This window comes from Athene noctua, chromosome 7, assembly GCF_965140245.1.
Source record: "Athene noctua chromosome 7, bAthNoc1.hap1.1, whole genome shotgun sequence".
NCBI lineage: Eukaryota > Metazoa > Chordata > Aves > Strigiformes > Strigidae > Athene > Athene noctua.
Window position 1 is genome coordinate 44246747 of NC_134043.1, and position 27380 is coordinate 44274126.

At 41.6% G+C, this 27380-nt stretch overlaps 1 protein-coding gene across 4 annotated transcripts in view; it reads right to left on the reverse strand.

Moving 5' to 3' along the window:
* PLEKHM3 (pleckstrin homology domain containing M3) overlaps positions 1-27380 on the reverse strand; it is a 114471-nt gene that overhangs the window by 33854 nt on the left and 53237 nt on the right. For 3 of the 4 annotated variants that reach the window (XM_074911197.1, XM_074911200.1, XM_074911199.1), the window contains exons 7-8: positions 23752-23815; positions 5401-5558 (exon numbers count right to left, since the gene is read on the reverse strand). In XM_074911197.1, the coding sequence (XP_074767298.1) occupies positions 5401-5558; positions 23752-23815 (222 nt within the window). Of the gene's footprint in view, positions 1-5400; positions 5559-20148; positions 20404-23751; positions 23816-27380 lie in introns of those variants that run through there. The other variant, XM_074911201.1, reaches the window with a different exon arrangement.

Consider the following 27380-nt stretch of genomic DNA (forward strand, 5'->3'; position numbering starts at 1 on the left):
CCAATATGGAAAAAAGGAACTTAACATTTTAAAACATAAATTAAGTATATAAACAACAAGATTCTTAAGATAATCTTAGAATTTCTGAGCATTGAAGAGTTGGCAGGTGTTGGCTTTCATGGGCTAAAAAGCAATTGAAAAGCTGTTGGCTGGTCTACAAGGAACCGTATTTGGGAGGAGGAAGAATTAAAAGGCTGGCAAGCTGGAAGTATCTAGAGTGAGGAAGAAGGCACAGCAGGAAAGCTGCAAAACAGAAACTAGAAGCGAGATGGTTACCATGTTCAGCCAGTGGGGAATAGCAAAAGACAGCACTGCAGAGACCTTCCTACTTCAAACAAGTATCTGCCTTTATGCTGAACATTCTAGTTAATACCACTCTGACACAGGACAGGTAAACCCAACCTCTAAAAGCTAATTCAGTTCCAAAATACAATGCTTGATGAAAAAGCCAATACACTTTTCCCGTTTCTTTTTATATATTCTAGATAACATTACTGTGCTACCCTGCAGAGGCAAAAATCAGATCCGGGCCAGACGATTTTGACCAGTTTTGACAGATTCGGGTGAAATTAAATTATCACAAGAACTTAACATCAGCTACTTAGGTGCCTAAGTTTCTTTAAAGAAAGTGCTGAGCAGATCACTTCAGGGTGCTTTGAATCACCTATCAACATCCCATAAGCTAAGCTCTTTCAAAAATTAGGTACCAGTCTGCTAGCACAGCTCAGGTGAACTGGGCTTGGGGAAAGGCTGTCTAGCATAAAGCAAACTAATCAAAGCAAGAGGGAAAATTATGTACTTTGAGTGATGCCTTTGACCTGTGCCAAGGTATTTTCTGGAAATGCTCTATATTATGCATTTCAGTCTCTTCACCTAATATCCATCTTTAACATTCTCCCAAATGCTCACAGATGTTTTTGTCCAGTGACACAGCATCCATAACACAGTGAGCTGTAATCTTGCAAAGACTTTGGCATGCACATAAAGCTAAGCACAGCCTCAGAGCCTTTAGTAAGACTTCTCGCTATGTGTAAAGTTAAGTACATTCATAGGTCTTATCAGGATGGTGGCCAAAGATTATGGAGGCATCCAAGCTGTTTGATATAGTCAAGTCTGTTCTGCGGCACGTCTATTTTAAACTTAGGTCTTCTGGTTTGTATCTTAAAAGGTCTACATGTCTTAACTGATCTGCAGAACAAATTAACTTTGCAAAGTGAAAACAGTTTAGCCTTGATAAATGAATACAAACACAAAAGAGCAACTCTCCATGGTTCATATACATCTATAGTCACCACATAAAAGGCAAGGAATTGACTAAATAGTTCTTAACCAAGCAAGTAGCTTTACCAGCCAAACACAACAAATTGCCTGTGACAGTAGTCACTAGGATGCCCATACAGGCAAGACCAACACTTTATTAACTGGGTAGCGTATAATAATCTTAACCATAATTACTTAATTATCCAATTGGACAGAAATCCCTTTTTAATGAATAATTCTATTCTCGTTCTAACGGTATTTTGCTCAGTATTCATTAAGATTTAAAACCTGTTAAAAATTGTTCTAGGTTATAAAACAAATACAGTCACATATTACAGACAACAGTACTACTACACAGGCATTTTCTTTTTACTTCCGTTTTTTCTTCTTTTTAAAATTTTAGGAGGAAGAAACAAAAATTTTCCCCACATTAATTAAGAACAAACAATATCAGAACAACTTGAGGGGCACTGCCTGGCTGCTAACAAATGAGCAAGGATAGCTCTAAGAAGCCAATTTATAACCAGGAATATTTAAATTCATTTCACAACACTTGTAAAAATAAAATTAGTGATATAATATGATAATGTTATATGTTTATTTGCTAAATTTAAGCCATGGGCAAATTTAGTCCAAGAAATAGAACAGGAGCTAGATGCTCAGGTGGTTTAAGTTGCCAAAGCTCCAGCAAAAGCAGGGCTGTGAGAGTTTACAGTAGCTGGCAATTTCCTCCATTAAATGTGCAATTAACTCAGGAGGCTTTAAATACAGTTCTCATTATTTAAAGGCCTTCAAAAAGATGCTGAAATTGTGAAATGTAGAAGAACCCTAATGAATATGAGAAAGACAGAAAAGAGAAAAATGGGGGGGCGGAGGAATCAAACTGACTGGAAGAGGCATCCAAAAGGATGGGACAGTTTTTAAGAAATTGTTTAACTATTGAATCACAGCTTTCATTAAGCTCTGTGCTGAATGGCCACCTCCCAAGAAAAGCCACAGAAAGGAAATATCATTAGAAAGCTTATGACTTTGTGAGCCCACCCTTACATTCAAGGCAGCAAACTGTTGTGCTGTATTGTTGAGCAGGATGTAAAGAGCCTGCCAAGCACAGCCTACAGACCTGCTAATTAAGTGAACTGATTGTGTTTGTTTTGGAACCGTTTGCCAACAAAGGAATGTGTCATGCTGATTAGTGAGAGAAGGGTATGTAATATATGTGTATTCAAACCCTGAGGAGTGCATAACCCAGGTATTCACTCTGTTTGCTCAAGGACTGACAAAAATGACTCTCAAGCAAATAACCTGACCAAAGAGAAACTCCAGCCCTCAACAGGGGCCCTCCTTCTCTCTTAGCTCTATCTATCTAAAGAAGACCCATCTTTCATAAATTCCTCCCGAAGACTGCTCCAGAAACTGCTGAGAGTATTTCGGAGAGAAGCAATCTCTCCACCTCGAAGCTGACCTAAGAGATCATGAAGATGGAAAGGTACAAGCCAACAACCTTGGATTGTAATGGCCTCTCTGACAGCTGTCACTCTTCTCTCCAAAGAGTGAGAAAGGTCAGGGAGGTAGCCAGAAAAACAAATGCCAGCTCAACATAGACACACACACACAATCTGCTCACACCCCCCCACCCCTCGACTTCAGTTTTCAAACATTCAACAGAGAGGTGACATTTGCAAAGGCTGTCATGCACCCACTTTTGAATATTTCTAACCTAACAGCCCAGTTTGCTGGTAGAATTAGTAGCATGCTCAAAAGTGAATGAGCAACATTCAAAGGCAAGAAGAAAAAACATGGTCTTAGAGCTCAGCTTCTCTTCCCTCCTTAAGTCAGCAGCTATGACCAGGGTACCTGCCAGTCTAGTATTGAGTACAGAATGTGAATACTATGCTGTAGACAGTAAGTCCAGAAAAACAGGATGGAGAAGGGGAATTGTAGTGAATTTTCACTGCATATTGTGGACTTTGAATAGTGCAACTAAATCACAAATTTGAGCTGTTTACTCAGAGCTCTCTATGACAACCGACGAGGAAAGCTGAGCACATGGCATTAGAAATGTCAGGTATAATTGCAAGTCTTTACACAAACCTTTTGTGATTTGCCATTCCATCTGCCACAGGTTAGTCTGTACATCTACCTGTTTCTAACCAGCCTCCTCACCTTACACTTCTTTGCAGTGGTCAGCATACCTACCTCAGAAATCTCTCTCATCTGTAAGAGATGGAAACACAAACACCCTCTACCTGGCTTTCTCCCTCACGCTTTGCAGCTGATGGAGCTGCACAGTTGGCATGATTTGCCTCCAGCCCGAAGGTGGAAAAGACCACAAATATGGAACCAAAATAATCTCGTTAGTTTCACAGAGCTGCATGTGCACACACAAATAGTAATGAGATAACTAACTAGGAAGGGAAACGGAAAATGCTGGGGATAAAAGCAAGGTTTAGTGATAAGGAGTACAAAGGCAGCAAGCAGAATGACCTCTGACAAAAAAAGGAAGAGAAATATTGGAGAACTTTTCACGCTGATTGTGTTTTAATTAAAATCATTAACAAAGACCTTTGTCTTTGGCATGATATCAACCACGACTTCACATTTGTGAAACATGAACAAAAGTCCTTTCTGGCTTCTAATTCACATAAAAACAGGAGCTAGGGCAGCTTCTTTTGGCTTTCACTGAACTGCTGACAAATACTATTTGATTCCAGAAGGTTTTAAACTCTGTAATTGCAAGACATATCTGATCTCAGCTGAAGGGCGGGGGAACAGTATACACCCAACAATGGTTTACGTGACCAAAAATCCTCCAGACAAATCAAATGCACAGACATTTCAAGAAAACCCAAATGCTGTTACACATTCTCATCAATCTTTTGGGAATATCTTCAATTGCCTTTTATACAGTCTCAACAGACATCTTATGTTTTATGTCACCTTAGTCTCTCTCCTTTTAACTCGGCCTATCTCACCATGCACCCTAGATACATTCTTTCTTGAAAACCGTTTATAGAGCTCAGCTGCACACCTTGTTTAGCTTATGCCCACTGCTTTGTCAATGCATTTTTTAGAATAAGAGTCTGGAAAAAGAATGTGCAAACAGTCTTTGAAACTCAGGTCAGGCTGAAAATCCCCAAAGAGTAGTCCTTGGTTACTTGTAATTTAACATCTTCATGCACGCAGGGGAATCAGATTCTTAATGAATTCCTTTTAAAAGGCTGGTCCTGATTGTTTCCAAAGATGGCTCTTCACTATTTTTCCTTTCAATGGAACACTTTGGAGAACAAATTAAAATTACTGTATTTGAAACAGACAAAAAAGTACTTATCTATGGAGAAATGCTGTGCTGTCAGATGTACTGTCTTTCTATTGAGTTTAAAAACAAAACAAAACAAAACAAAAAATCCTCCTTTATTAAAAATCTAAGACATTTTTGAAAAAGAGTAGTAACACTGCTGCACTGCCAAGTCTGCTATGGTTTCCTGCATTTTGCTTCTAGGTTTTCCACGCAATTCCTGTCCCTGATTTGGCATCCAGTACTCCATATAATGTGAAATAGAGGTTCTTTTGTTTAGCTTAGGACTGGCATACACTTATATTTATTTTGCAGCCACCTGAGAAGAGCAACGTAATCTAAAAAAAGTAAATTAAATATCTTGCATATATTGGCACAGAGGAGTATGCACACAAAAAGCAGAGCATTAGCCATAATATTTCATGGAGAAAACACTTCAGAATAGATGGTTATTGTTTTATAACGGACAGTCCCAGTACATCGTGGGCCCAGTGATATCAGATACCAGAAAGATGTCTGTGTTCACTCCAGAGAATCCATTTTGCTTTTCAGGACACTTTGCAAACTAAGAAGAGTTTTGGATAAATCACACTTTGTGTAGCTACTAGGGACTCTTCCCTTTTTGAACAGCTGTTCTGAGACTTACAGGGCTTTTGGAAAGTAGCTCTTCCCATCTACTTCCAAGTCTGCTCGTGGTGGCCTCCCTGGACCAGTAATCTAGTATAGTTGCCCAGAAATGTGCATAAGTGGGATACAGACCCTAGTTATGTAAACAAGAGGTCACGAGGCTGAGAATCCACACGGATATGGTAGGCAAGTCAAATGTATCACTGACATTACAGTACCTGCTTGTAGAAATGTCCTCAAAGGGGTAAAGGATTTCTCCATTGTTGCAAATCTCACAGATGAAACCCTTTTGACTACAAAGGCTGCAGCTGTACACGTGAGAGGTGGCAAACTTGATCACCTTCCCCAAGAAAGGAGCCAGCTTTCCTTCAATAACCTGAAATGAGGAGAAGAAAATATTGAATGAACCCCAAAAAAATGACTAGAACTCCCTGAAGGACTGAGACAATATTTATTAAAACAGAAATGCAGCTAAGTGCTGCTGGTTAAAACAACAGGAAAATTACTTCCCAACAATTATAGCTCCATGAAATCACAAGTGATAATAGTAGCCAATGAACTGGCAATGATCCAAACATAAAAACAAGGTTATCAATTCTCTGTAAGTCTCTATATGACAATAACATACAAGATCAGTAGTCATTTGAACTACAACAATGCATTCATATACTAAGGCACAAAGAAGTAGATAGGAAGAGTTTAAGACTTCCATATTATCACCTGACAGCTATGGATACTGCCTTACATTTATGATTTTAATTTGTTATTTTTTATGCACAAATTGCAGGTTTTTTCTTTGTTCCTTTTCTTCCAATGCACAAGGTTTTTTGCATATTTTTTGTGAACAGAACCCTGGCTTTCCTCTTTATTAAGACTGTGTTTCCCATTGAAAACCATTAAAATACAATATTCCCTTCACTGCCAAAATGAATACATTCTCAGATAAAGTCTTGAATAGGAACTGGGTTTTTTCCCCTCAGTGTCCAGCTCTCAAATCGAGAAGTCCCTCACTGCCAGACAATCCTGCTAGACCCTTAGAAGCGATTAGCACTCCCTGTGTTAGTGTGAAAAAACAGCCATGCAGTATAGATTGAACTGCTAGCCACAACACTCATCTAAATTTGTGACTTGGTCACAATGCCTCAATAAGGGGTGCTATTCAGGCGAAATACTTTCCATTCAGATCAAACTTCCAGAGACTTTAAGGAATTCTGCTGGTGTAGGGAATAATGAAGATGGAATAAGGCCCTAAGTGTATATATTCTTCTCTCCTGGGCTTCCTGTGGTCTGAATGGCAGCCTGCCAGATTTCTGATAGAATTGTGTCACGGGATTTGATAGTGACTTTCTATAAAAAGGAAAGAGAATGCAATAATTGCTGACTGAAGACTTGCACAGGCCCTGAAACCTAAGAGTGAGGAGATTTACACTTAAATGTGTACCAGATTCATTCAGTTCAGGCATCCCTTCCCTAATTATGGTAACACACTACTTGTAATTTGGGTTTAGTGTAAACGAATCTAGAGAAAGCAAAGGTCAAGGCAGAGAAGAACAACAGAGATTTTGGAAGCACTCCTCCCCTATGTGAAGTAGAAAGGCAATAAATTTGTGTTCCGGGGCAACTTCCAGCCCGCTAGCTGAGAGCGCCACCGTTAAAGAGTACACGTGCAAAAGGAGGTGCATAGGTAGCTTTGATGATGACACTGAATGGCACGGGCTGAATCTCCTTGCTTTCAGCTCTAGCCTGCTAACAACATCTGCAACAACAGGAAGCGGCAATGTTATTGCTAGTACTGCAGATAGGACATCTGCTCATGTTAGAGGAAAAATGACGTTCCTATTGCATCCTGGTATAGGAAGATCCCCTTCAGCCAGAATATAAACAATGCAGAGAAGCTGCTCCATGAAGTATGAAAATGAAGCCATAGTTCAAGGCAGTGATATTACTAACCTTCTAACAGATGGTCAGAAGTTAGTTTAGCTCCCCTAGGCTGGGTTTTGTTTTTCATGTTAAGGGACAAATTTTTTGATTGCAGACACCAGAGTTAAAGAGGGTCTGAAAGCTAAACAAACTGGGAGTAGGGCAAAGACACGAATACTGATAGTATTCAATAAACAGGAGGAAAGAAACAGTGAAGCCACTCAGCTAGTGACACGGCTACGATCACCCTCCAAAAAGCCCTTTAGCACTAACAGATGAAATACACATACACAGATAACAAATACACCACAATATATACGTATTTTCCAAGGCATTTTCATACTACAGCAACCACCTCTGATAGGTCACAAGAGCTCAGCTTAAAATGACAGGCTAAGACAGAACCGCGAACTCTTTAAGTCTGTACTAATGTCACTGTCATCAAGGACTTAAAAGTTAAATCTCTGAATTAAAATCACATTTTATATAATGCAATAAACAAAATTAACATAATCTATTACCTTTCTAAGACCCAGGGGTCAATTTAAGTCTGTACAAGGCACAAAAGGTTTCCTATGCTGAAAAGTTCACACCCTAAGCAAGACAGATTGAGAGTGGGCAGCTGCCCCCAAGAAGCTGGTGTTATTTGTCCCTATTTATTTATTTATTTGTGTAGCTCATCATAGCACTGTAGTAAGTTGGCTTGTAACTCTGGCCACTGCAGGCATACAATGAAGATGATATCTTCAAAGAGCCATGCATGCCAATTTTGCAATGTGAATTACAGGCCATTTTACTGTATTATAGGAGGAAGACGAAATGCAACATCAAACTGATGTTATCACTGTTTTTAGCATCTGTAAATTTTGTGTCATTTTGTTTCATCAGAGACCTCAAGGCTGTGCACAACATATGACTTTTCCTTGCAGCCTTCCCTCATTTGTAACTAATAAGAATAAAATCCTCATCTCCATTTACCCTGGCAAGCTAAAGGGAAGATTTCTACTTGCTGTCCTCAAGAGAAGTTTCAGGCTAACACTTCCCCAGTGACTGTTTTATGGCTTGTGAAAAGGAGCATAGGCCATGTAATCACAGGTGTCAAAACTTCTCCTGTGACTAAGAGACTGTGTCTCTTGTGACAGCCAGAGGCCCAGGGTTGGTCAGTTTAGACATCCCAGAACCACACTGGCAGTACCAGGATGTTCTCCCAGTTGATGCTGGAATCCAATCTAGAGTTTCAAGGAAACAAAACGAATAAGGAACAGAAGTATGTTAAACAAATGTAATGCATTATCCAGATATCAGGGAAATCGGGGGGGGGGGAGGAATTCAAGAGGCCATCTTGGCAGAGCTGGTAACATCTATGTCATTCTTCACAGCTGTACCTGTTACTAAAGCCTTTCAGTGACAGAGACTCCACAGCCCCTGTGCAGTCCAACGCAGCACACGTCCTGCTGGAGTCACTGCAAAGTTTTGACCCAAACATTTCTTAAGGATATTTCAGTTTACAAAATAAGTTTATAAAACAGAGAAACTTGTGAAATCACACACTATAAGCTGCAGAACAGTCCATCACATTTCATAAGAAATGTGGAAATTTAGCACAAAACTAAGTTAAGAGTATGCCAAAGGAACAGAAACCAAAAATTTCACCATTGGCTTATCCCTGTAACATTATACAACTTCAACATGCATGTGCAAATGCTTAAAAATATATTTCTGCCTTGTAAAAAAAAAAACAAAAAGCATCAAGCCTGAAACAAAATTTTGCTGCTTCTACCTACAGCACACATGAAGATCAAGGTCTGATTTCTATTCCAAATTCTTTGTAGTACAAGCAATTGTTTCACTGTCCAAAATTGAGGTGATTGATGATGGCATCCTGGTCATCAATTGATGGAGGGTGCAAATGCAGCTTTCTCTTCCTAAACTAGTCAAGGAACCCATCCCAAAAGGATTCTGAACATGGGGCCATGCTCTTACAGTTAGCTTGCCACTGCTGCACCTGGAATATATCGGGGTACGCTACTTGGTGACAATGGGAGTAAAATACTTGTGTTCGGAGGCCCAAAGCAAGTTGTGTCTCTGAATAGCCCCAGTGTTCAGATCAGAATCACTGTCCACCTCTGTGGATCTGGAAAAACACTTTCCTAAGCTACCACTGGACAGAAAGCTGTGGCTTTGCATACTGCAGCTCCCAACTGCGTGGCTCACATTCAGAATTGTATAAAAATACACACCCACATGTACATACATAAAAGACAAGCCCTGCCCTCAAAGCACTTACAATTTAAACCAACAAAACGAACACTGCTTTTTACACTAACTGCCACATATGTCCCACCCTGAACAGGACAAACTGTGTTTTGGAGGAGTCTCTCTTACAGGCTCCCTGCCCACACTGCAGAGAGCATCCCTCTGGTCAGACCACAGCTGCAGGTGCTGGGGCTGCTGGAGAGGGGAGCAGCCAGGAGAGTCAGCAGGAGCAGCAACCTGCCCCACTGCCCAGCCTCCTGTGCCCGGCTCAGGAAAGCCAACATGGGATTGGCAAGAAAGAGGGGAAGGCAGAGACTTGTCTGCAGCAGTGGCAGAAACTGAAGGGGTACATAGTATCTGAAAACATCCCAAAGGGGTCTTGGGACAATTATTTTAGATTATTTCTAGAACAGATGCTTTTCATATAAGTCAAAGTTATCAATAAAGGTAAATCAAACTTTCTCCTCTGTATATCTTTGTGCTGCTGTTCAGCTGGGTAGCAGTATATATCCAAAGAAACAATTATGCTCCTTATGAGTGAGGTGGGGGACAAATACGGGGACTGCTGAACAACTTGCTGACAAGCCAGTGTTGGCAACAGCTGCGAGAGCCTTGGGCAGCAGGAAGACACAACACACATGTACTGGGTTATGTTTTTCCTGATACAGTAGGAAGACAGAAAATCTAAAAGGCAGCAGGGTCTATGGTATGAGTTGAAATCCCTCTGGATACATCACATTAATATGATCATGAAGGCAATGTGCGATCAGTCAAAGTTTAACTAACTACTTGTCAGGCAGGCTGCTGGCCCCCAGAGGTTTCCTGATCCTTCTATCCAAAGACTGGAAGTTACTCATAGTTCCCTTGCTCTATCAAGGTGATGTTTTCAGAAATAAGCAGGCAGCCACCTGTCTCCAGAGAATAAGGACTGGAAAGGCCATAGACCACAGCATCCTCCATAAGCAGAGAAATCCTCCTCAGTGGCCCACTACATGCACAACAGGACCATTGCCCACAAACAGCTTCCAGGAGCAGCACATGTTGCCCAGGGGACTCTCACTGGTATTTCTGTCCCCTACCTTCACAACACATTTCTGAGCCCATGACGCTGCCTTGCACTGCAGGAGAGTCAGGCAGTCCCCTCACCTCTGACACATGCTGAGCTCATAGCTCTGTCCTGACACAATCCCTCACCCGAACTCTCTGGACTGAGCACAATGCTGGTAGAAGTCCACCTCTGAAGGCCCCCACTCCCCAGTCCTAGCCTTGCCCCTAAACCTTCTCCCCCATGCAGCACAGTACAGAGTCCAAAACCCCAGCCCATTACACACAGCAAAGAGAAGTCACTTTGTCTTCCCCTTTCAGTCAACGAAGACTCCTTGTATGAGAACATACTTACCAGCAGGAAGGAGGGTTGCATAAACTAATCCCATGGGAGATCCCTGTAGTGAGCACAGTGTTGCAAAATACATGTTTTCATATTGAAAACCAAACTAAAAAAGTGGCCAAGGTAACAATAGCAGAACTTCTTGTTTCTGTTGAGAGTTCTAACCCACAGAGATGGTAACCTGAACTTCTGGCTTGTAATAACTTTCTGTTCGGAAAACAGAACAAAACCAAAAATGTTTGGTGAGGGCAGCATGCTGGAGGGAAGGGCTGTGCCATCCAGAGGGACCTGGACAGGCTGGAGAGGTGGGACCGTGCAAACCTCATGGAGTTCAACAAGGCCAAGGGCAAGGTCCTGCACATGGGTCGGGGCAATCCCCAGCACAAGTACAGGCTGGGCCATGAGTGGATTGAGAGCAGCCCTGAGGAGAAGGACTCGGGGGTACTAGTGGATGGAAAACTGACTGTGAGCCAGCAATGTGCGCTCACAGCCCAGAAATCCAACCGTGTCCTGGGCTGCATCAAGAGCAGTGTGGCCAGCAGGGCGAGGGAGGGGATTCTTCCCCTCTACTCCGCTCTCATGAAACCCCACCTGCAGTGCTGTGTCCAGCTCTGGGGGCACCAATATCAGAAGGACATGGACCTGCTTGAGCGGGTCCAGAGGAGGCCACAAAGATGATCGGGGGCTGGAGCACCTCCCCTGTGAGGACAGGCTGAGAGAGTTGGGGGTGTTCAGCCCAGAGAAGAGAAGGCTCTGGGGAGACCCTACAGCGGCCTCCCAGTACTGAAAGGGGCTGCAGGAAAGCTGGGGAGGGACTCTGCATCAGGGGGTGTAGGGATAGGATGAGGGGTAACAGTTTTAGACCGAAAGAGGGTAGATTTAGATTAAATATAAGGAAGAAATTCTTCCCTGTGAGGGTGGTGAGACACCGGCACAGGCTGCCCAGAGCAGCTGTGGCTGCCCCCTCCCTGGCAGGGTTCAAGGCCAGGTTGGACGGGGCTTGGAGCAACCTGGGCTAGTGGAAGGTGTCCCTGCCCATGGCAGGGGGGTGGGAATTGGATGATCTTTAAGGTCCCTTCCAACCCAAACCATTCTATCATTTTATGAAAAAAAAAAAAGCACAAAAAAAACCCTAATACAAAATTAGTTAGTTTGTTCCAGTCCCTGATAGTTGATCAAATTAGAAAAGACCTAACAGAAGTCTCTGACTGGGCGTCACTGAAAAGCAGTCAAATATTGATTAGACAAGGTAAGCATGGAAGTCCCCTCCAAACTCAGACTGTGTCATTCCCAAAGAGGAAGGGCTTTAGGGAGAACTAGAGGGGGAATGTGTGGAAACAGAAGGAAAAAATGAGTCAGCTGTAATCCACTGTTTTTTCTAGTAACACCTCCATAGCCTTCTGCCCACCTGTTACACCAGGTCCACAGAAACACCTAAGCTTTGCATCATGGCCACATAAATCAACACTGAAATCAATCAGATGTGATGAACTTTCTGGACAGGAGAGAAAAAACAGTACAGTTTTCAGACTTTTCTCAGGGCAGTGAGTGTTTGTTTTGCAGGCAGGGCTCCTGTCAGCAATGCTAGCTAAGAAGTAAAAGGTAAAGGGGTAAGACACCCATCCCCATAGGAGTCTATGTTGTGAATTTGAGTGAGGGTCATCAAACCTCCTATCCTGTCTGTGCATTTTTATCAAATTCTAAAAGTGCAATAGATGTTTACATATCATGAAGATCATAAATACCTTTGATCACCTACATGAGGACTGTTAAGACAGGCAGTAAAGGGGATGCAGCTTCTCAAGCTTTCAGGTACACTGTTCTGTTCGATGTGAGAAACTGCCAAGGTTTAGAAGTACAAATTCTGAAAAGTGTCACAGGGTGTTAAACAACATAAAGGGTTTCCGGATTAGAATAATTGTTAGATTAAATTTGCTAGTCTGAGTAATTTCCAACATATGATAATGAAAGTAAAATCAGAAGCAGTTAAACAAAAAAGTGTTTTTTTCTTGTATTATTGTATTTTCTTATATTATTATCTTATACAAGATAATGGAGAATCAATAGATGAAGGATATTTTTACAGAAGCTATCTAGAATCTAAGAGAATGAAGAGAAATCTACCCCCATCTGTATATTCAGCCAGCTCTGACAGAAGGGACAGACAACAACCAGAGGCATCATGTAACAGCACATCTAGGAACATTGTCACTTCACTGTGGGTAAGTGATCAGTGAATAAACACTGAGAAGAGAGCTAAAAATGTCCCCAACTCTCCTGAATCCTCAGACCTGGACCTGTGATCTCCTCATGTACCAGAAGCACATTAGGAAACCCTGGTTATTATCCTCATAGAGGAGTATCCGTTGCTATTGTTCTGCTTAAGAGCCCCACCACCAGGATTTAGTATTCCAGGTAAAGTGGCGAAGATACTGTAAAACTCAGGTTCTGTATCACTGCCACTGCGATACAAGCTAAATTTGCCAAATGGCTTTGTGACCCCACCCTTGTAAATCAGTTTGTTAATCATTATCGTCCTAGAGGTGATAAAGTTGTTTTATAAGCCAACACTGAAGCAGTAACATTAACTACTTATGTAGGGGCTGGTGTATTTCTCTGCAGATAACATTTATTAGAAGGCACTCTCTTTAAAGACACAGGTTTGTCTCGTAACTTTCTTCTAGAGCACTTAGCAATCTGTTCCACTAATTCCTCCAGTCCAAGTTACATGTCAGACACAAGTGACACCTGGAAGGGATGGGTTAAGTGATATGAAATCCCTAAACCACCTTGAACTACAGGTTCAAATCTCAACTGGATTGTCCCGGCCTCTCCTCCTGACAGAACAAAATTTATTATTTCTCAAGGCCAGATGCAGACTTGGCTCTATCTGAGAGACAAACGCAGACAGAATTTGCCAGGAGGCACTGACGCAATGCAGAAGAGACATGAAAAAGCCAAGAGGCACTGAGAAAACAGAAGGGGTGGTAGACATGAAGCTCATTCACTATCCCCAACTATACACACTGAAGAGATAGAAAGTACTTTAATTGTTGGGATTAGTGTCACAAGCATGTCTGGCAGAAAGAAGCTATCTGGAAGGACCAGTCAACAATTTTGCACAGCCTTCAACAGTCCTCTAAAGACAAGGTTTCTGCCTTTTCCTGGTTGTTTTCCTTCTACCTCTCCAGAAACAGCTAGTCTGCATCAAGCCTTTTGCTAACAAGCTCAGAGGTAAGATCCAGCTTCACCTAAGACTCCAGAGCTCCACAGAGAATGTGCTTCCTGGCCTGAACAGATTGGCTTAGATTCACCACTGTGCTCACTATCCTCCAAATTCCACTGGTGGAAGCTTTACAGAGGAGGACTAAGCACTCAGTAATCTTTCTTCACCTCCAGGAAAGATGAGAAATATGCTTTTGAAAGAACTACCAATAACATAAGAAAACAGGGCTAGAAAAAACACCTCTAGAAACCTCCAGTTTATTCCTCACCCTGCGGCACAACCAGCTGGCAGATGACTGTCTGATTTGCTTAAAAATGTTACACTACAGAGATCCCACAAGTCTCCAGCACTCAAAACAGCTGGAAAGTTGTTCCTAATGCCTGCTTCAGATCTCTTTTGCTGCAGTCAACTATCTTTGTTTCATACTCTATCTCCTATCCTTACACTGTGCAATCTGTTTCAGAAACCATTTTCTGTCACAAGCTGGGAAGAGCAAAAGCAGACTGGGGTGCTGGAAAGTTACAATGGTTGCCTTTACTTATTTTCTAACTGGAGAACAAGTAGGTATTTTCTGCATTTGTTAAGCATGGGGGTCGGGCATTAATGCGCAAAGGGTAAATGGGATCTCTGCTCTGCAAAAGAGGACTGGACTTGGAGACAAGCATGCTACGATATGCTTAGCTAGGGACAATGCAAGCTGCAGAGGAAAGAAAGGGAAAACATATTCCCTGGCTGGGAAGTTCCTAGTCATTTATATCTGGGGAACAGACAATGCTCATGGACTGCTAATTTCCTTGAGGATTTCTTCCCTTCCGTTTGCTAGATTCTTACACCGCGAATTCTTGTTACGATTTCAATGCACAATTAATCTTCAGTTCAGAGGAAAAGGAAATGGAAGGAGGAAGGATGATCATGAGGTAAAAGCCCCAGGGAGGCAGATACCGAATCTCAGCTCTGCCCCATCTTTTGTGCAATATACTGGTCTGGTCAGCTTTCCTTGCTCCATTTTGACTCCCAGTCATCTCTTTCAGACTGCCTGCCTTGTTTATTTAAACCGAAAGTGACTTAAGGGAAGAGTGATTTCTTAGTATTTGTGTGCATACACACTAGAATCAGACACTATGCATTACTGTAAAACAAATTTTAAAAGAACATCGCAGTAACTTCAGAAGAGCCCCATCTTTTGTTGCTTCAGCCATGCTATGGGCCACAATCCCAGCTCCCAACAGTGAGGATGATATACCTGTCCCAAAGGCCTGTTCAGCCTGTGGAATGGGTGGCAGCAGGGTGGACAGGAGTGACTGAGACCAGGGACACTGTTCATTCACTGCTGACACCAGCGCAAGGTGCTGGCTCTGACACACATGACACCATTTTGCCATCGCTGTCCTGGACACAGACAAAGCAACATCGCACAGTCACACGCTGTGCCGTGCTAACTCATCACCCACACAAGGCAAAGAACATCCCGAAAGGAAACCTGCCGATAAACACTATGAAGAACAAAAAAACCCCCACAAAACCAACCACCAAATAAATCAAACTAAAGCAGAAATGAGTGAGAATTTGAATAAACAGAAATCACAAGCTCCCTCTGACTTCCCTGCACCAGGCAGTTCGCACTGATGGCAGAGCCATTTGCTGTTCACAGTCCTTCCAAACCAGACCACTCAACATGTTGCACTTACGATTTGGTATTAAAATTACAGTCCACAAATCAGCCACTAACTGTAATAGGCACTGGAAAGAGGAACAAACATGAAAAAAGGTCAAGAGCAAATGCTGCTAATCTGTGACAAGCACATACAGGCAGGGGGCAAGGTGAAGACAGAGTTTTACATTGGTTGGGACAGAGGAACAAACTGGTGACAGTCCAAGTGAATTTATAGCAGGAGGCAGAGAGGATGACAAGGTCCCTCCAAGCCCTCCCCCACTCCTCTCATGGAAGGAAAGAAAAGCCTGAAAGTTTAGCAGGTCTCTCTGGGTGCAAGCTGACACAAGTGAAAGAGAGATAGAATTGTCTCGTATAAACAACACGCCTGGAAATCACTTGTGCCAGCTCCCTAGCCAGTCCTGCAACAAGACTCCAGCCCCACAACTTCTGCCTTCACACTCACCATGTTTCAATCATCTTTCCTCCTTTCTCCTTCCCCCGAGGTTTCCAGGCAGTTACATGTCAATTTTGTCACACCCTAAATTCTCCTAATCTTGTTGCAGGGATGAATTATAGGTTGCTTTAAGAAACAGGTATTCAAGCAAAGGTTAAAGGCTGTTTTAATCAAACAAGGTTGAAAGAGTACCAGGAATTTGGCTGGTAGAGAACAGAAAGCACTTTTCTTAGCTTAAAAACATACATGACTCTAAATACACACACAAGCAAATATGCATTCAGGCACAGAGTATGTATGTGTTGCTTCTCGGCACACCCCCCCCCTCCCTCTTTATTTTTTTTAAGATTAAGCAGGCAATTGCATGCAGAGATATTAACCGACTCTAGATGCCCACTGAGTAAGACATTATATCACGAGCGATAACACAACATTAGAAACTTTCCTGCCTTGCACAGGACTGGATCAGGGCATTTAAAGGAGGAGTCCTCTGAAGGATTTTAGAACAAGAAAGAAACATACCAAAAAAATGGCTAGGGTTACTCTGACAAAACTCTGAGTACAAAGCCTATTTAAAAAAAAATTCTAAGAAAATTAATTTTTCTTCTTTCAATCAAGCAGGTAGCCCTGAGGCAGTATTTTTTTTTCCTTGGGAATTTCGGTTTCTTGGGATGTTATTTCTTGAGATATGTCCAGCTGCCTCTCCTGAATGGACATTTTGTGTTAAGTACAGCAATGAGGTTAGAGCCCAATCTTTCACACTGCCCTGGTCTCCAATACTGGGCCTTTCATTCCACACAGCAAAAAAAGAACAGAAGAAACCTGCTCAGCACAAAGCACTAGAAAAAGGGTAGCTTATATTTGCTACTGCCTCTTCTAGGGGCTGAAAAAATTCAAATATATCTGGAGGTCTCAACTCAGAAGCTCCTGCTAGCCACTGGCACCACTGCTGGGTTGTTTTAAACAGTTTCATTCTAAAAAGCCACACTTACTCCAAGTGGCCTAGATTACATATTCATATGGAAAAGCACGACATGTATTTAATAAGCCCTGTTGAAAAGTCTGGTTTCAAGCAGCGCAAAACCCAGTTCTGCTATTAAAAACTTCTATTAACAGTCTTGCTATATCTCCACACTTTGACTCCAAGACTTTAGCAGACCTAACTCAAATGAACTTCTCTTCCTGGCTGCCACTTGCCAAAATGCTCCTGGCCAGCTCTTCCCCCATGAGCCTGACTGGCTCTGCCATGCTCTCCCCCTGACCACTAGCCATTCTCAATGACAGCAAGCCCCTTCCCCAGCAGAGCTGTGGTAAAAAGGAAATGCCAGTAAGATCACTGCCATTACCACTAATTGTAAGCAGAGCTGTCAGCACTTTGGGAAATTATACACACACCTGGAGTATCAGCTAACCTGAAGTTTCCTGTTCTGCTGAAAGGCAGCCGAGCAGCTAGCTCAGTGCTAGCAAACTCCAGGGAGTGACAGTAATGAGTGATAGAGTCACAGCCACAGGAAAGTATACAGGCTGTTTAATTGCTGTTTGCTATCAGATCTTTTAATATTTATGGAAATGTATATTGTGTGTTTTTCCCATTCTAGGACTACTCTCATATTCTTCTGCTAATACAGTTACCACAGTCACAGGTCGTAAAGGAAGGACATAAAGATGGCTATTAGCATTATGTCATTATGGTCCAAGATGCATGCTTATATAGTTCAAGTATAGAATTACCCAAGTGCCTCAAAATCTTAATGTATTTAAATTGCACAACACATTTAAAATATGTCAGATGGACTACCCCTCCAAAGTGCTGGTTTCCCTCTTTTGAAGTTAATTGTGCTTAGGATATCTATTTTAAACATACACACAGTAAAGTAGGACCTATTTTACCTTAATTCCATTCAAACTGACCTGTCATGTGTGTCAGAGAAAGCCTGCTGCAGAGCTGGGAAAAGAGCCCAGATCTCATGTGCCTTAGGATGAGAACTGGACCACTGTACAAATTAACAATGTGTACGCCTCTCACCTCCTCAACCAACCATCTGTTTCTGTTTACCTCCTACCAAATATTTAGGAGCAGGGACTGTACCTGACACATCAGTTAAAACCTACCACTGCTTTAAACCAGCTTGACACTGAGGAACATCTTCCAACCTGTGGTCAGCTGAATTCTGGTAACAGTGCGCTGCAGGATTTGCATCTCTGTCACACACGCTGTGTCAACCCTTGCTGAGGAGGATGTGGAGGTAAATCAATGTTTTCACTATGGTGCTGAACTCTGAACTGTGGCAGCTATGGCACCTGGCATTTTGCTGCCTTTGCTGAGCACAGTGAACTCCTACAGAGAACTGCGACAGACAAATATTCAGCCATCTCAGCATAGCCAGGCTTGCCAAAAACCTAATTCTCCTTCTCATTTGCCACCTCCTACCCCTCAAGCGAAAAAAAGGGCTTGCCTAAACTTAAAAGGACCTGCTGGTACAGCTACATCTTTGGTAAATAAAAGTTTAAGCTGATACAGCTTATATTTAATCACTGAATGAAACAAATTACAGCAGAAGACTTTCTCATTGATATAACTGAGTTTGCACTCATGTTTTTATAGGTATGGCTATATCCGTTAAGAGCTGGGGGTAGGGTGAGGGGTGTTTGTCATGCACATATCCCAGTAACACTTCTAAAACTAGAGCAAGCCCAAAGTATGTTAGCCAAAACCCAGCTTTGTCAATCAGCATAGCCACATGCACACTACTGGCTTTCACCAGCACTGGCATGTGGGTTAGATGCCACATCCCATCCTTTTATGCATGAATAAAAAGGAACTGCTGGGCAAGGACACCACCACTGATGGGCTTCGATGTCATCAGACTGTATGTTATAAATCTAAGATGAGCATTTCTCAGAAATTGTATGAGAACTGAGCGATCAGAAAAGAAGTTTTACTTCTGAAAAAAACAGCCAGCAAAGAGGAAGAAAAGTACACATCTCCTTGCAAGTCTTTGCTATTGTTGGGACTCATGACACAACTTGTCTAAACCAACCTAGAGTTTTGCACATGCAAAAATGCATCTCCTATCTCCTCCTCCATCTCAGACTAGGAAAATACAGGGAGGACCCAAATTTGCCATAGGAAAAGGAGATGTGATGAAAGCACAGCATGGGTTAAAAGCTTGGAAAAGTGAACAAGACCTAAAAATTTTTTGTTCTTCTAACGCTTCTTAATCCTGATCTAACAATTTACTCGGCTCAAATTAGGTGGAATTTATGTTTCATTGAAGTTCATTTTTATTCCCCACAGTTTTGTTAGGGAACCTTATATGTGCAAAATCTTGACCAGAAACATTAAGATGTTCATATTGGGAATATTTCTGTTAGACAGCTGTTCACCTAGTCCAAAACCCTATCAGATTCTGTAATCAGTACTATATATGTCAGAGGAAGATGAAATCACTGATGCGTCTGTCAACAGGGAAGACATCTTCCTAATCCCCTCAGTAAATAATATATCTATTCTGAAACCTTATAATCTCTTTATCTTATGTAGTGTAACTGTGGACATTCTCATTATGGATACTTAATCCTCTCAAAGATGATAAACTTCTGGCCTCAGTAATATTACTGTGGTATTAACTTCCTTATGCTCACTGTGTGTTCTGCAAAAAGGCATTTCCATTAAGGATTTTTATACGTATCTCATATTCACTGTACGATCTGTGCTGTATTATTGTGAGAATAGGGCTCTTCTGTTCATCTTTCTCTCCACTGTTCTTCACATTGTTTGTAGGTTCATCTACAGGTAGATAGTCAGGAAAGTTGATCTGAAGTAAATGGATGTTTTAATTAAATTTTAACGGATTAGTTTATCTACAATGTTAAAATGGATAAATTATACTACATTAAATCCCTGTATGGACATACACATTCAGAATTAAAATGGCCTTAATACAATTTAGCTCACTTTGCTTCCAAAGTAAATGGAGATAAACCAAGGGAAAGCCACTTATATTTTGAGTAACAGTATTTACACAGTGATTCAATGTAATTCAACTCATCATTTTAAATTCCCATATTTGTTCACTTCAATTTTTTTTCCTGAGTGTTCCCGTGTAAACAGGTCTTCAAGTTGTCATCATCTTTTTAAATCTCCCATCTTGCTCTCTATTTCCATCCTTGACATCCAGTCATTTTTGCCATTACGTGGATCCCTTTTATTTTACCGTATCTTTTGGGGGTAGCATAACCAGGATGAAATAACTGCCAGATTAAGAGTGCTTCTTCGGTAAAGACCATCACTGCAGTAATCTTTGTACACTTGTATATGTTGCTGTTTAACATAAAAAACAGGGAAGACATTAGTTAACTCTGTGTGGATTAAGCACCTATATTTTGAAGTTGTCGCAATAGTAATTTCAAGTCTTTTACTTTAAAAGCTCCTGTTAATACGGAATCTAGTGTAAGCAGCAAGAAATAATTTTCCTAAAAAAATGCAAGAGTCCTGTCTGAGTCTGTCTGAATCAATGTTTAACAGTGTAAAAACTCTCAGTCTCACCAAAAGCAGCCCCATAGCCATACAAAATTAATGGATAGCTTTTAATTCCAGCTTGCATGAACTGTGTTCACATGGCCACATAACCAGTGATACATCCATTAGTAATGGCAGCAGAGAACAGAGTTCATACCTCCAGCAGGTTTAGGATGAAGCCACCCTGGTCTGTGGCTGCACCATCAGGGACTATACTGCACATAAATAAGAGTAACCCATTTTTCCAGTGTACTAGGTCTGTTAAACCCAGCAATTTCAGGATTGAATATTTGCTTCCTAACAACTGGAGATTCCCCCTCTTTAAATCTTTAATTGATTGGAATAGCCCTGGATAAACTGGCTAACAGAGATGCAGTAGTATTATGGGTGATGCAGGGCAGATTACTCCCTGGGCAGACGATGCCAGGGAGGGTTGGGAAGGAAAGCAAGTGTAGCCAATGAGGCAGAATAGGCAAGCTGTCAGACGTTGTGTTTCTGCTTGTTGAATCTGAAAGCACCTAATTAGTTATCTCATCTGCTAACACCTCCATGGACAACAATGACAAGAGGATTCCAAGAATACGTAACCCATGGGAATGCCCATAGATAGACTTGCTGTAAACTTTAATGTAGTCCCTGGGGCCCTGGTCTGCAGTGAAACCTTGATGGGGCACATGTGTGCGCTTGTGTTTATTTTAAACAAGCATGCACGTACAAATAAAGACCATCACTTGTTGCACCTTTGGTTAAAGGTCAGGCCTACTCACATCTGCAGTATAAGCATTTGTTAATGAGTAAAGCACTAGCAAAACCACTTCCTTACCAGAATTTGGTGAGTTTCAAAAATTAAGGACATTTATTTCAATTTTTTCCACTCTGCTTTTAACCTCACAGTTAAGGTCTTCCCCAGTAGAGCCTTGTCCAAATGGATCCAAGAGACAACCATTCCCAGACCATCAGATAGTTCAAGTATGTACTCTGCCACATCCATAAGGTCTGGGCATGGAGCTCTGTTAAGTTTGTAAAGAGATTTAAATTTGATTTAATTTTAGAATAGTATTATACGCTGCTTCATCTACTGGCAAACAGGCATTTCAACTGTTTTGCACCTAAGAACAGACCCTCATACCACATTTTTTAAACTCAGCTGCTTGGTAGGAAATTAGTCATGTTTTCTAGGATCTTTAAAGAGAACTTGGCTAGAAAACAAATCAGAACTGAGCTGGGACTAACCAGGGTAAAGGTTGCTTATATCTGCAGATTACCCCTCTCTGCTTTTCTAATTCACTCACCATGCCTTATCTTTCCATTAATCTTTAATAAACCTTTTAGTTAATTCCCCAAACACACACAATCTACATGACAGCAGGATACAGTGCAAAAGCAGCCCCTGGATATGAGGAAATAGGCAGCAGAGGAATCAAAAGGAGAGAAAACTTTTAGGATTAAAAACCACCCAAACTGTAGGTCAGTAGAAAATGATGAGCAATCTGAAGCAGGGGTAAGAGGCAAACCAAGGAGGAGGCAGGAGCTGTAAGTGTATTAGTGTTTCCCTGACTGTTGGATTAATTTTCTCAATAGGGCCCCCCTCCCCTTTCCACTCTGGTTCCACTTTGACAAAAACAGGCAATCTGATTTCAAACTTGGAGCCTCTGAAATGTGGAAAATCCTCTCCAGGCTGACAACAAGGATATAGCTAGATTAAAAAGTAAATGTAATTTAACCCACCCCAGCAGAAATGGTAATCAAATTATATTGCCTCTAAATATGATAAGTTTGGGGCTGGGGCCCTCGGGGGAAGAGAAGGTGTCTTGCAAACACAAAGAAACACGCTAAAGGGAACTGCTAAATCAATGGATGAATTGTGACTTCTACCCTCCCTCCCTCCCACAGGGTACTTGATAAGCTGCTGATTGCTTCTAAAACATCTACCACCAATGTTAGGAACTGATTAAGCAGCTTACAAAGCACTGGGGGCTAATAGACAGGCCCACCAGGGAGACTGCAGCTCTGGAGTTAAGTAGCTTGCTTTTTCATGGCTTGATTATTAAAGATGAGATAGCAGGACATGCTGAAAAGATGTGGAAACAGTTTTAGTTCTCAAACGACTGGCCTTTTACTTTATATATGGAATCATTTCTACCCTGTGACTTCACCAGCCAACAAAAGCAATGCTTTCCTACAGTTCTGTAGTCTCCAGCTCTGAGGGGCCTCTGAACTACCTCAACTTAAATGTGTCAACTGAACATCCAGAACCGACTACACTAAGCGTTATCCTGCAGAAAAAGCACCATTAGACACGGGAAACATCAGTGGAAGAAGCTGAAAATAATGTGTTTTACATCTCACTGACAATGGCACTAGAGCGTGAACACAGACATGCCCAGGTCAGCTAGCACATCTTACCCCATCACTTCCTCCACTGTGCATCTGAGCACTGCAGTATACTCACCTTAGATTCCCTAACCTTTCTTTTCAGCTCTTTATGCCAAATTCTTCTTGTTTAATCTGGTATGTAATAAAATTCTGCTGTTCAGGCAGATGTACTGCAAGGTGCTTGCTTAGTTCAACCAATATCAACTCAAAGACATGTTTTGCTGGCAGATTACCTCTTCTGTGGTCATGTCTCTCATAGTAACACTGCATGGCTTAACTGTGTGCAGCAGGCTTGCTAGGTTTCTGTGGGGTTTTTTTATTTTTTACTTTTTTCCCTTCTTGTGGTAACGCCTAGCAGACTTGTAAAGAAGCATATTGCATTAGGAATTGTACAAACTCATAAATTCCCGAGTAACTATTCTTTCAAGCAAATAAATAAATAAATACTACTTGTCACCTGTAGGCTGAGCCTTAGATGAGCCTTCGCTGATCACATGAAAAACTTCTTACAGCAAAGTTCTCTGTGCAGACTACATGTTTTTTTTCACAGCCTCTTTCCAGCCCCATTTCAACACCAACACTCTAGGCTTTCTCGCTCTCATCCCTAACCAATGCCCCTGTCAACCCATTTTTATATTAAACTATAAATCACACAGATGGCTTAGAAGTAAAGCTCTTTATGCTATGATTAGCTAGAAGGGGGAATGTACAATTAGCACTGAAGATGAGAACAGGCTTGATCTGTAAGAAGTAGAATTAGTTGATGAAACTTACCTGCTGAAGGTCTGCAAGAGAATACAGATGGATTTGCTGGAGAAGATACTCTCTGGGAAAGATCCTGGAAAAAAGAAAAACGGATGTGTCACACCTCACACTCCAAGATTTCCTCTCCCCACCAAAAGACTGCAGAACAATAATGCTAGACACTTTGTCAGAAACTGGAATTATGTCACCTCGTAAGCACCAGCTACTTTTACAACATTCCTCATGGGCACAATTCCGTGGTAAGAATAAATGCTGTACCAGTGTCATTCTCCAACTGTCAGGGAAGCACGTACCATAACATTTACAGCCATTGAAAGCTCATCCTGAGCACAGAAGGTGTTTCTTTAAACAAATAATAAAAACAAAAAACTCAAACTACACATTAGAAGTATTTCTTATGGTTTTTAGTAGAAGATTCCTGGTCTGCTAGAAAGCTGTAAAAGTTAATTTCAGATGTGATTTATGGTTTTGCAACTGAAATAACTATATTGGGGAAAAAAGTAATGCGGATACTGTTCTTCCAGCATAAAGTTGATTGATATTAATTCCCTTTTGCATATAGAAATATATGTATCGGTATAGACTTTATAATTACTTCCTCGGGAAAGGTGTATCTTCCTCATATAAACCAAGGTTTCAGGCAAGACCATTGATTATCCACTGACAGACCTGTTCAGTAAAGCTAAATTACAGAAACCTGAACAGAGATGTCCTAATTAGAGTGACTTGCAATAAGGTGAAAAATTGAGTTAAAGTAACATTACAGATAAAAATGGACCTTGGAAAGGTAAGTGGATATTAGCAGGAAAAGTTTATGAAAACCTATGTATCTGCCATAAAGACATCAGAAAAAAGGGCATCTAATTAAAGTGTCCATCTTTGTCTTCACACACAAAGAAACAACCAGCTGACCAGCTTTATTTTCTATCCACAATATAACACCACACTAAGGTATCATGGGCAGTGGAGAATCACATCGCTCTTGAAAAAAAGCAGACAAATAACTCAAGAGGTGCAACTATATTACACCTCATGTTGCTTAGAGAAGAAATTATGAACTCAGTTCCTACATTACAATCATGTAGTTTTAAGGCAAGACAGAAACAAAATTCTTGATATTATTAAATGCATGAACAAAGCTCTGGCAAAGACTGGTTTGTAATGGTAGAACTGAATGGCAGTGAACAGAAAGACCACTGGACATGTTCAAAAAACAAAGATACTGAAAGGCTGATAGGAACTTACATGAGCATGATATGAGAGTAATGAGAAAGTACACAGAAACTCAAAAGAGATTTTAGAAGCTGCGGCAGCATAATTAGCTAACACACAGATCAGCAGGGATAACAGCATCAACTGCAAACTTTGACAGAACACTTCATCTAAAAAATAATGGAAGCACCTTGGTTCATTCTACTCCAATAGTTATCTTCAACAGCTGTCTTAAACTGATGCTTTCAAAGCTGTCTTCGAGGGACTAGGACTTTTCACTGATGCTGAGCGGTACAAAGTTTCATAACCCTTTTGCACTTTAAAAAAAAAAAAAAAGTCTAAGCTTTATTGGGGTGGGAGGCGAAGAGTCGTACAAGCAAGGCACTGACAGCTGGGCACTGTCAATCTCAGGGCATTCTTCTGGAGCAGGACCATGCTCTTGCTTCTTCTGATTCACCAAGCATGTCCGCTCTACCCACCTAATTCTCAAATGCAGTCTCACTGGGATACTGCATTTTCCCCTTTCAGTTCTCTAGGCTATACCATCATTTCTACTAGAGGTGAACATGTTTCCGTGCCTCTCTTGCATCACACCTTCATAATCTATTTGGCACAATGTCAAAACCCACTAGAAAACAGTCAAAATCCAGATATCAGACAACATATGACACTGGCATTCCTCATTTGCACATTAAACTTGCTTGCTAAGGGGTCAACTCTGAACAGCATTTTGAAGCCATTAGTATTTTTTAGCTCTGATAGAATTTCTTTCATTAAAATTTCCCCATCATTCTCCCCTGATCACACAGGCAGACACTAAACAGTGCAGTAGCTTTGCCAGGAACTGTATTATTTGCTGATGCCCACACAGCACTGCTAAGGAAAATAATTAGCTAATGAAAGATTTCCTTTTTCAGGAAATAGCCTGAATAGCCCATAAGGCAGAAACTGTCAACGACCAGTATCGATGACTAACATCATGTTCCTCTGCCTTCAAGGACTGCATTTTATTTCCTGCAAGTTCTAACTCCTAATAGAAAGTGTGCAGATGAGAAGCAAACTCATGATCGAGGGACTTCCTTTGTTGGGGGGGGTCTAAGCCAGCCACATGCCCTGGTGACAGTCATCCTCTCCCTGTACCTGTCCCCCTCCCTGAGATATGTTAGTTTGCTGCAGCAGCTCTGCACACCCAGCATCCAACACTCCGCCTCCCTTTCAAATCTATTTCCAGGAAAAGAAGTAGGCACTGCCCTCCCAGTCTTAGGCAAGATGCGCACACACATGCGTATCTGACACTCGAGTGAGAGGAGTGCTTATTTCCATTGCTATGGAAACTGAGGCATAAAAAAACCCTCAGTAAGTAAGGCTGGTCCAGGTTCAGATTTGCAGTCCTCCTATTTACTCAAAAAAATCACAATTGGGCTGTGGTGGGCCAAGAAAAACATCTGAGAAGCCAGAGCTCACATGTACAACAGCATTTACAAAATTTCTTATGAAGCAACCAGACCTGTTGGTTCCCCATACACGTGAAGGTGCAAAAACGCTCCCTCAACACCTGCCCACGTCACCAAAGGTGGAGAGCACACAGCTCCATGAGTGTGAAACCACTGAAGTCACCTACAAGTAGGCACCTCAGTCACTGATCACTCAAAATATAAATGATGTGCCCTCACCACACCTGTGGTGAGCTGAGCAGCTGTTTCAAACACACATCTTGCTGTGCTGCACATCTGCAATTAAGATCTCTTCCAGAAAACTTCTATTAGTCCCATTTGAAAAGAAAAACCCAGACTCAACAGCTACCTGAACATAACTTGTGAAGCCACCTCCCCCAAAAATGCACCTGTTAATTGCCAGTTTTGTCAGCCTCTAGTGGGTCAGGAACAAGAGCGTGAGTCACTAGAATATAAAATTCAAAAAGCATTTTCAAGAAACCTCATCATAAAATGCAAGCAAATCAGTCGGGGCAGGAAATCCACACAGACCAAGTAGTCCAGTGAGCACGAAAATGAACGACAAGACAATTTCCAATAGCTTGCTTGTCTGCACAGGTTCTCTGAGCCTAATGAGGTGATGGCTTACATCAAGTCTTTTTCAGTAGGGGGCACAGAGGACTAATTCAGAGCCTCTTGCTTCTTGACCAAGACACTTCCTCTCATGTAACTAGTAGGAACATAATGTTTCTACCACCTCCATCTCTGTGTCAACTACAACTGAAATCGGCCAAAGGAAGCCAAAGTCAGTAGAGTATAGCAGGAGAGGTGGGGCTCATGCAAACACCACACCATTGCATCAGCGTCCAGACAAGGTACTACATGGCATCCAAATCAACCTAAAATCATATTCATGTCTAAAAACCTGGCACAGAGCAGGCTAAGATAACTGCACTTAGAAACATTTCACTAGAAAATATATGCTTACTTCCT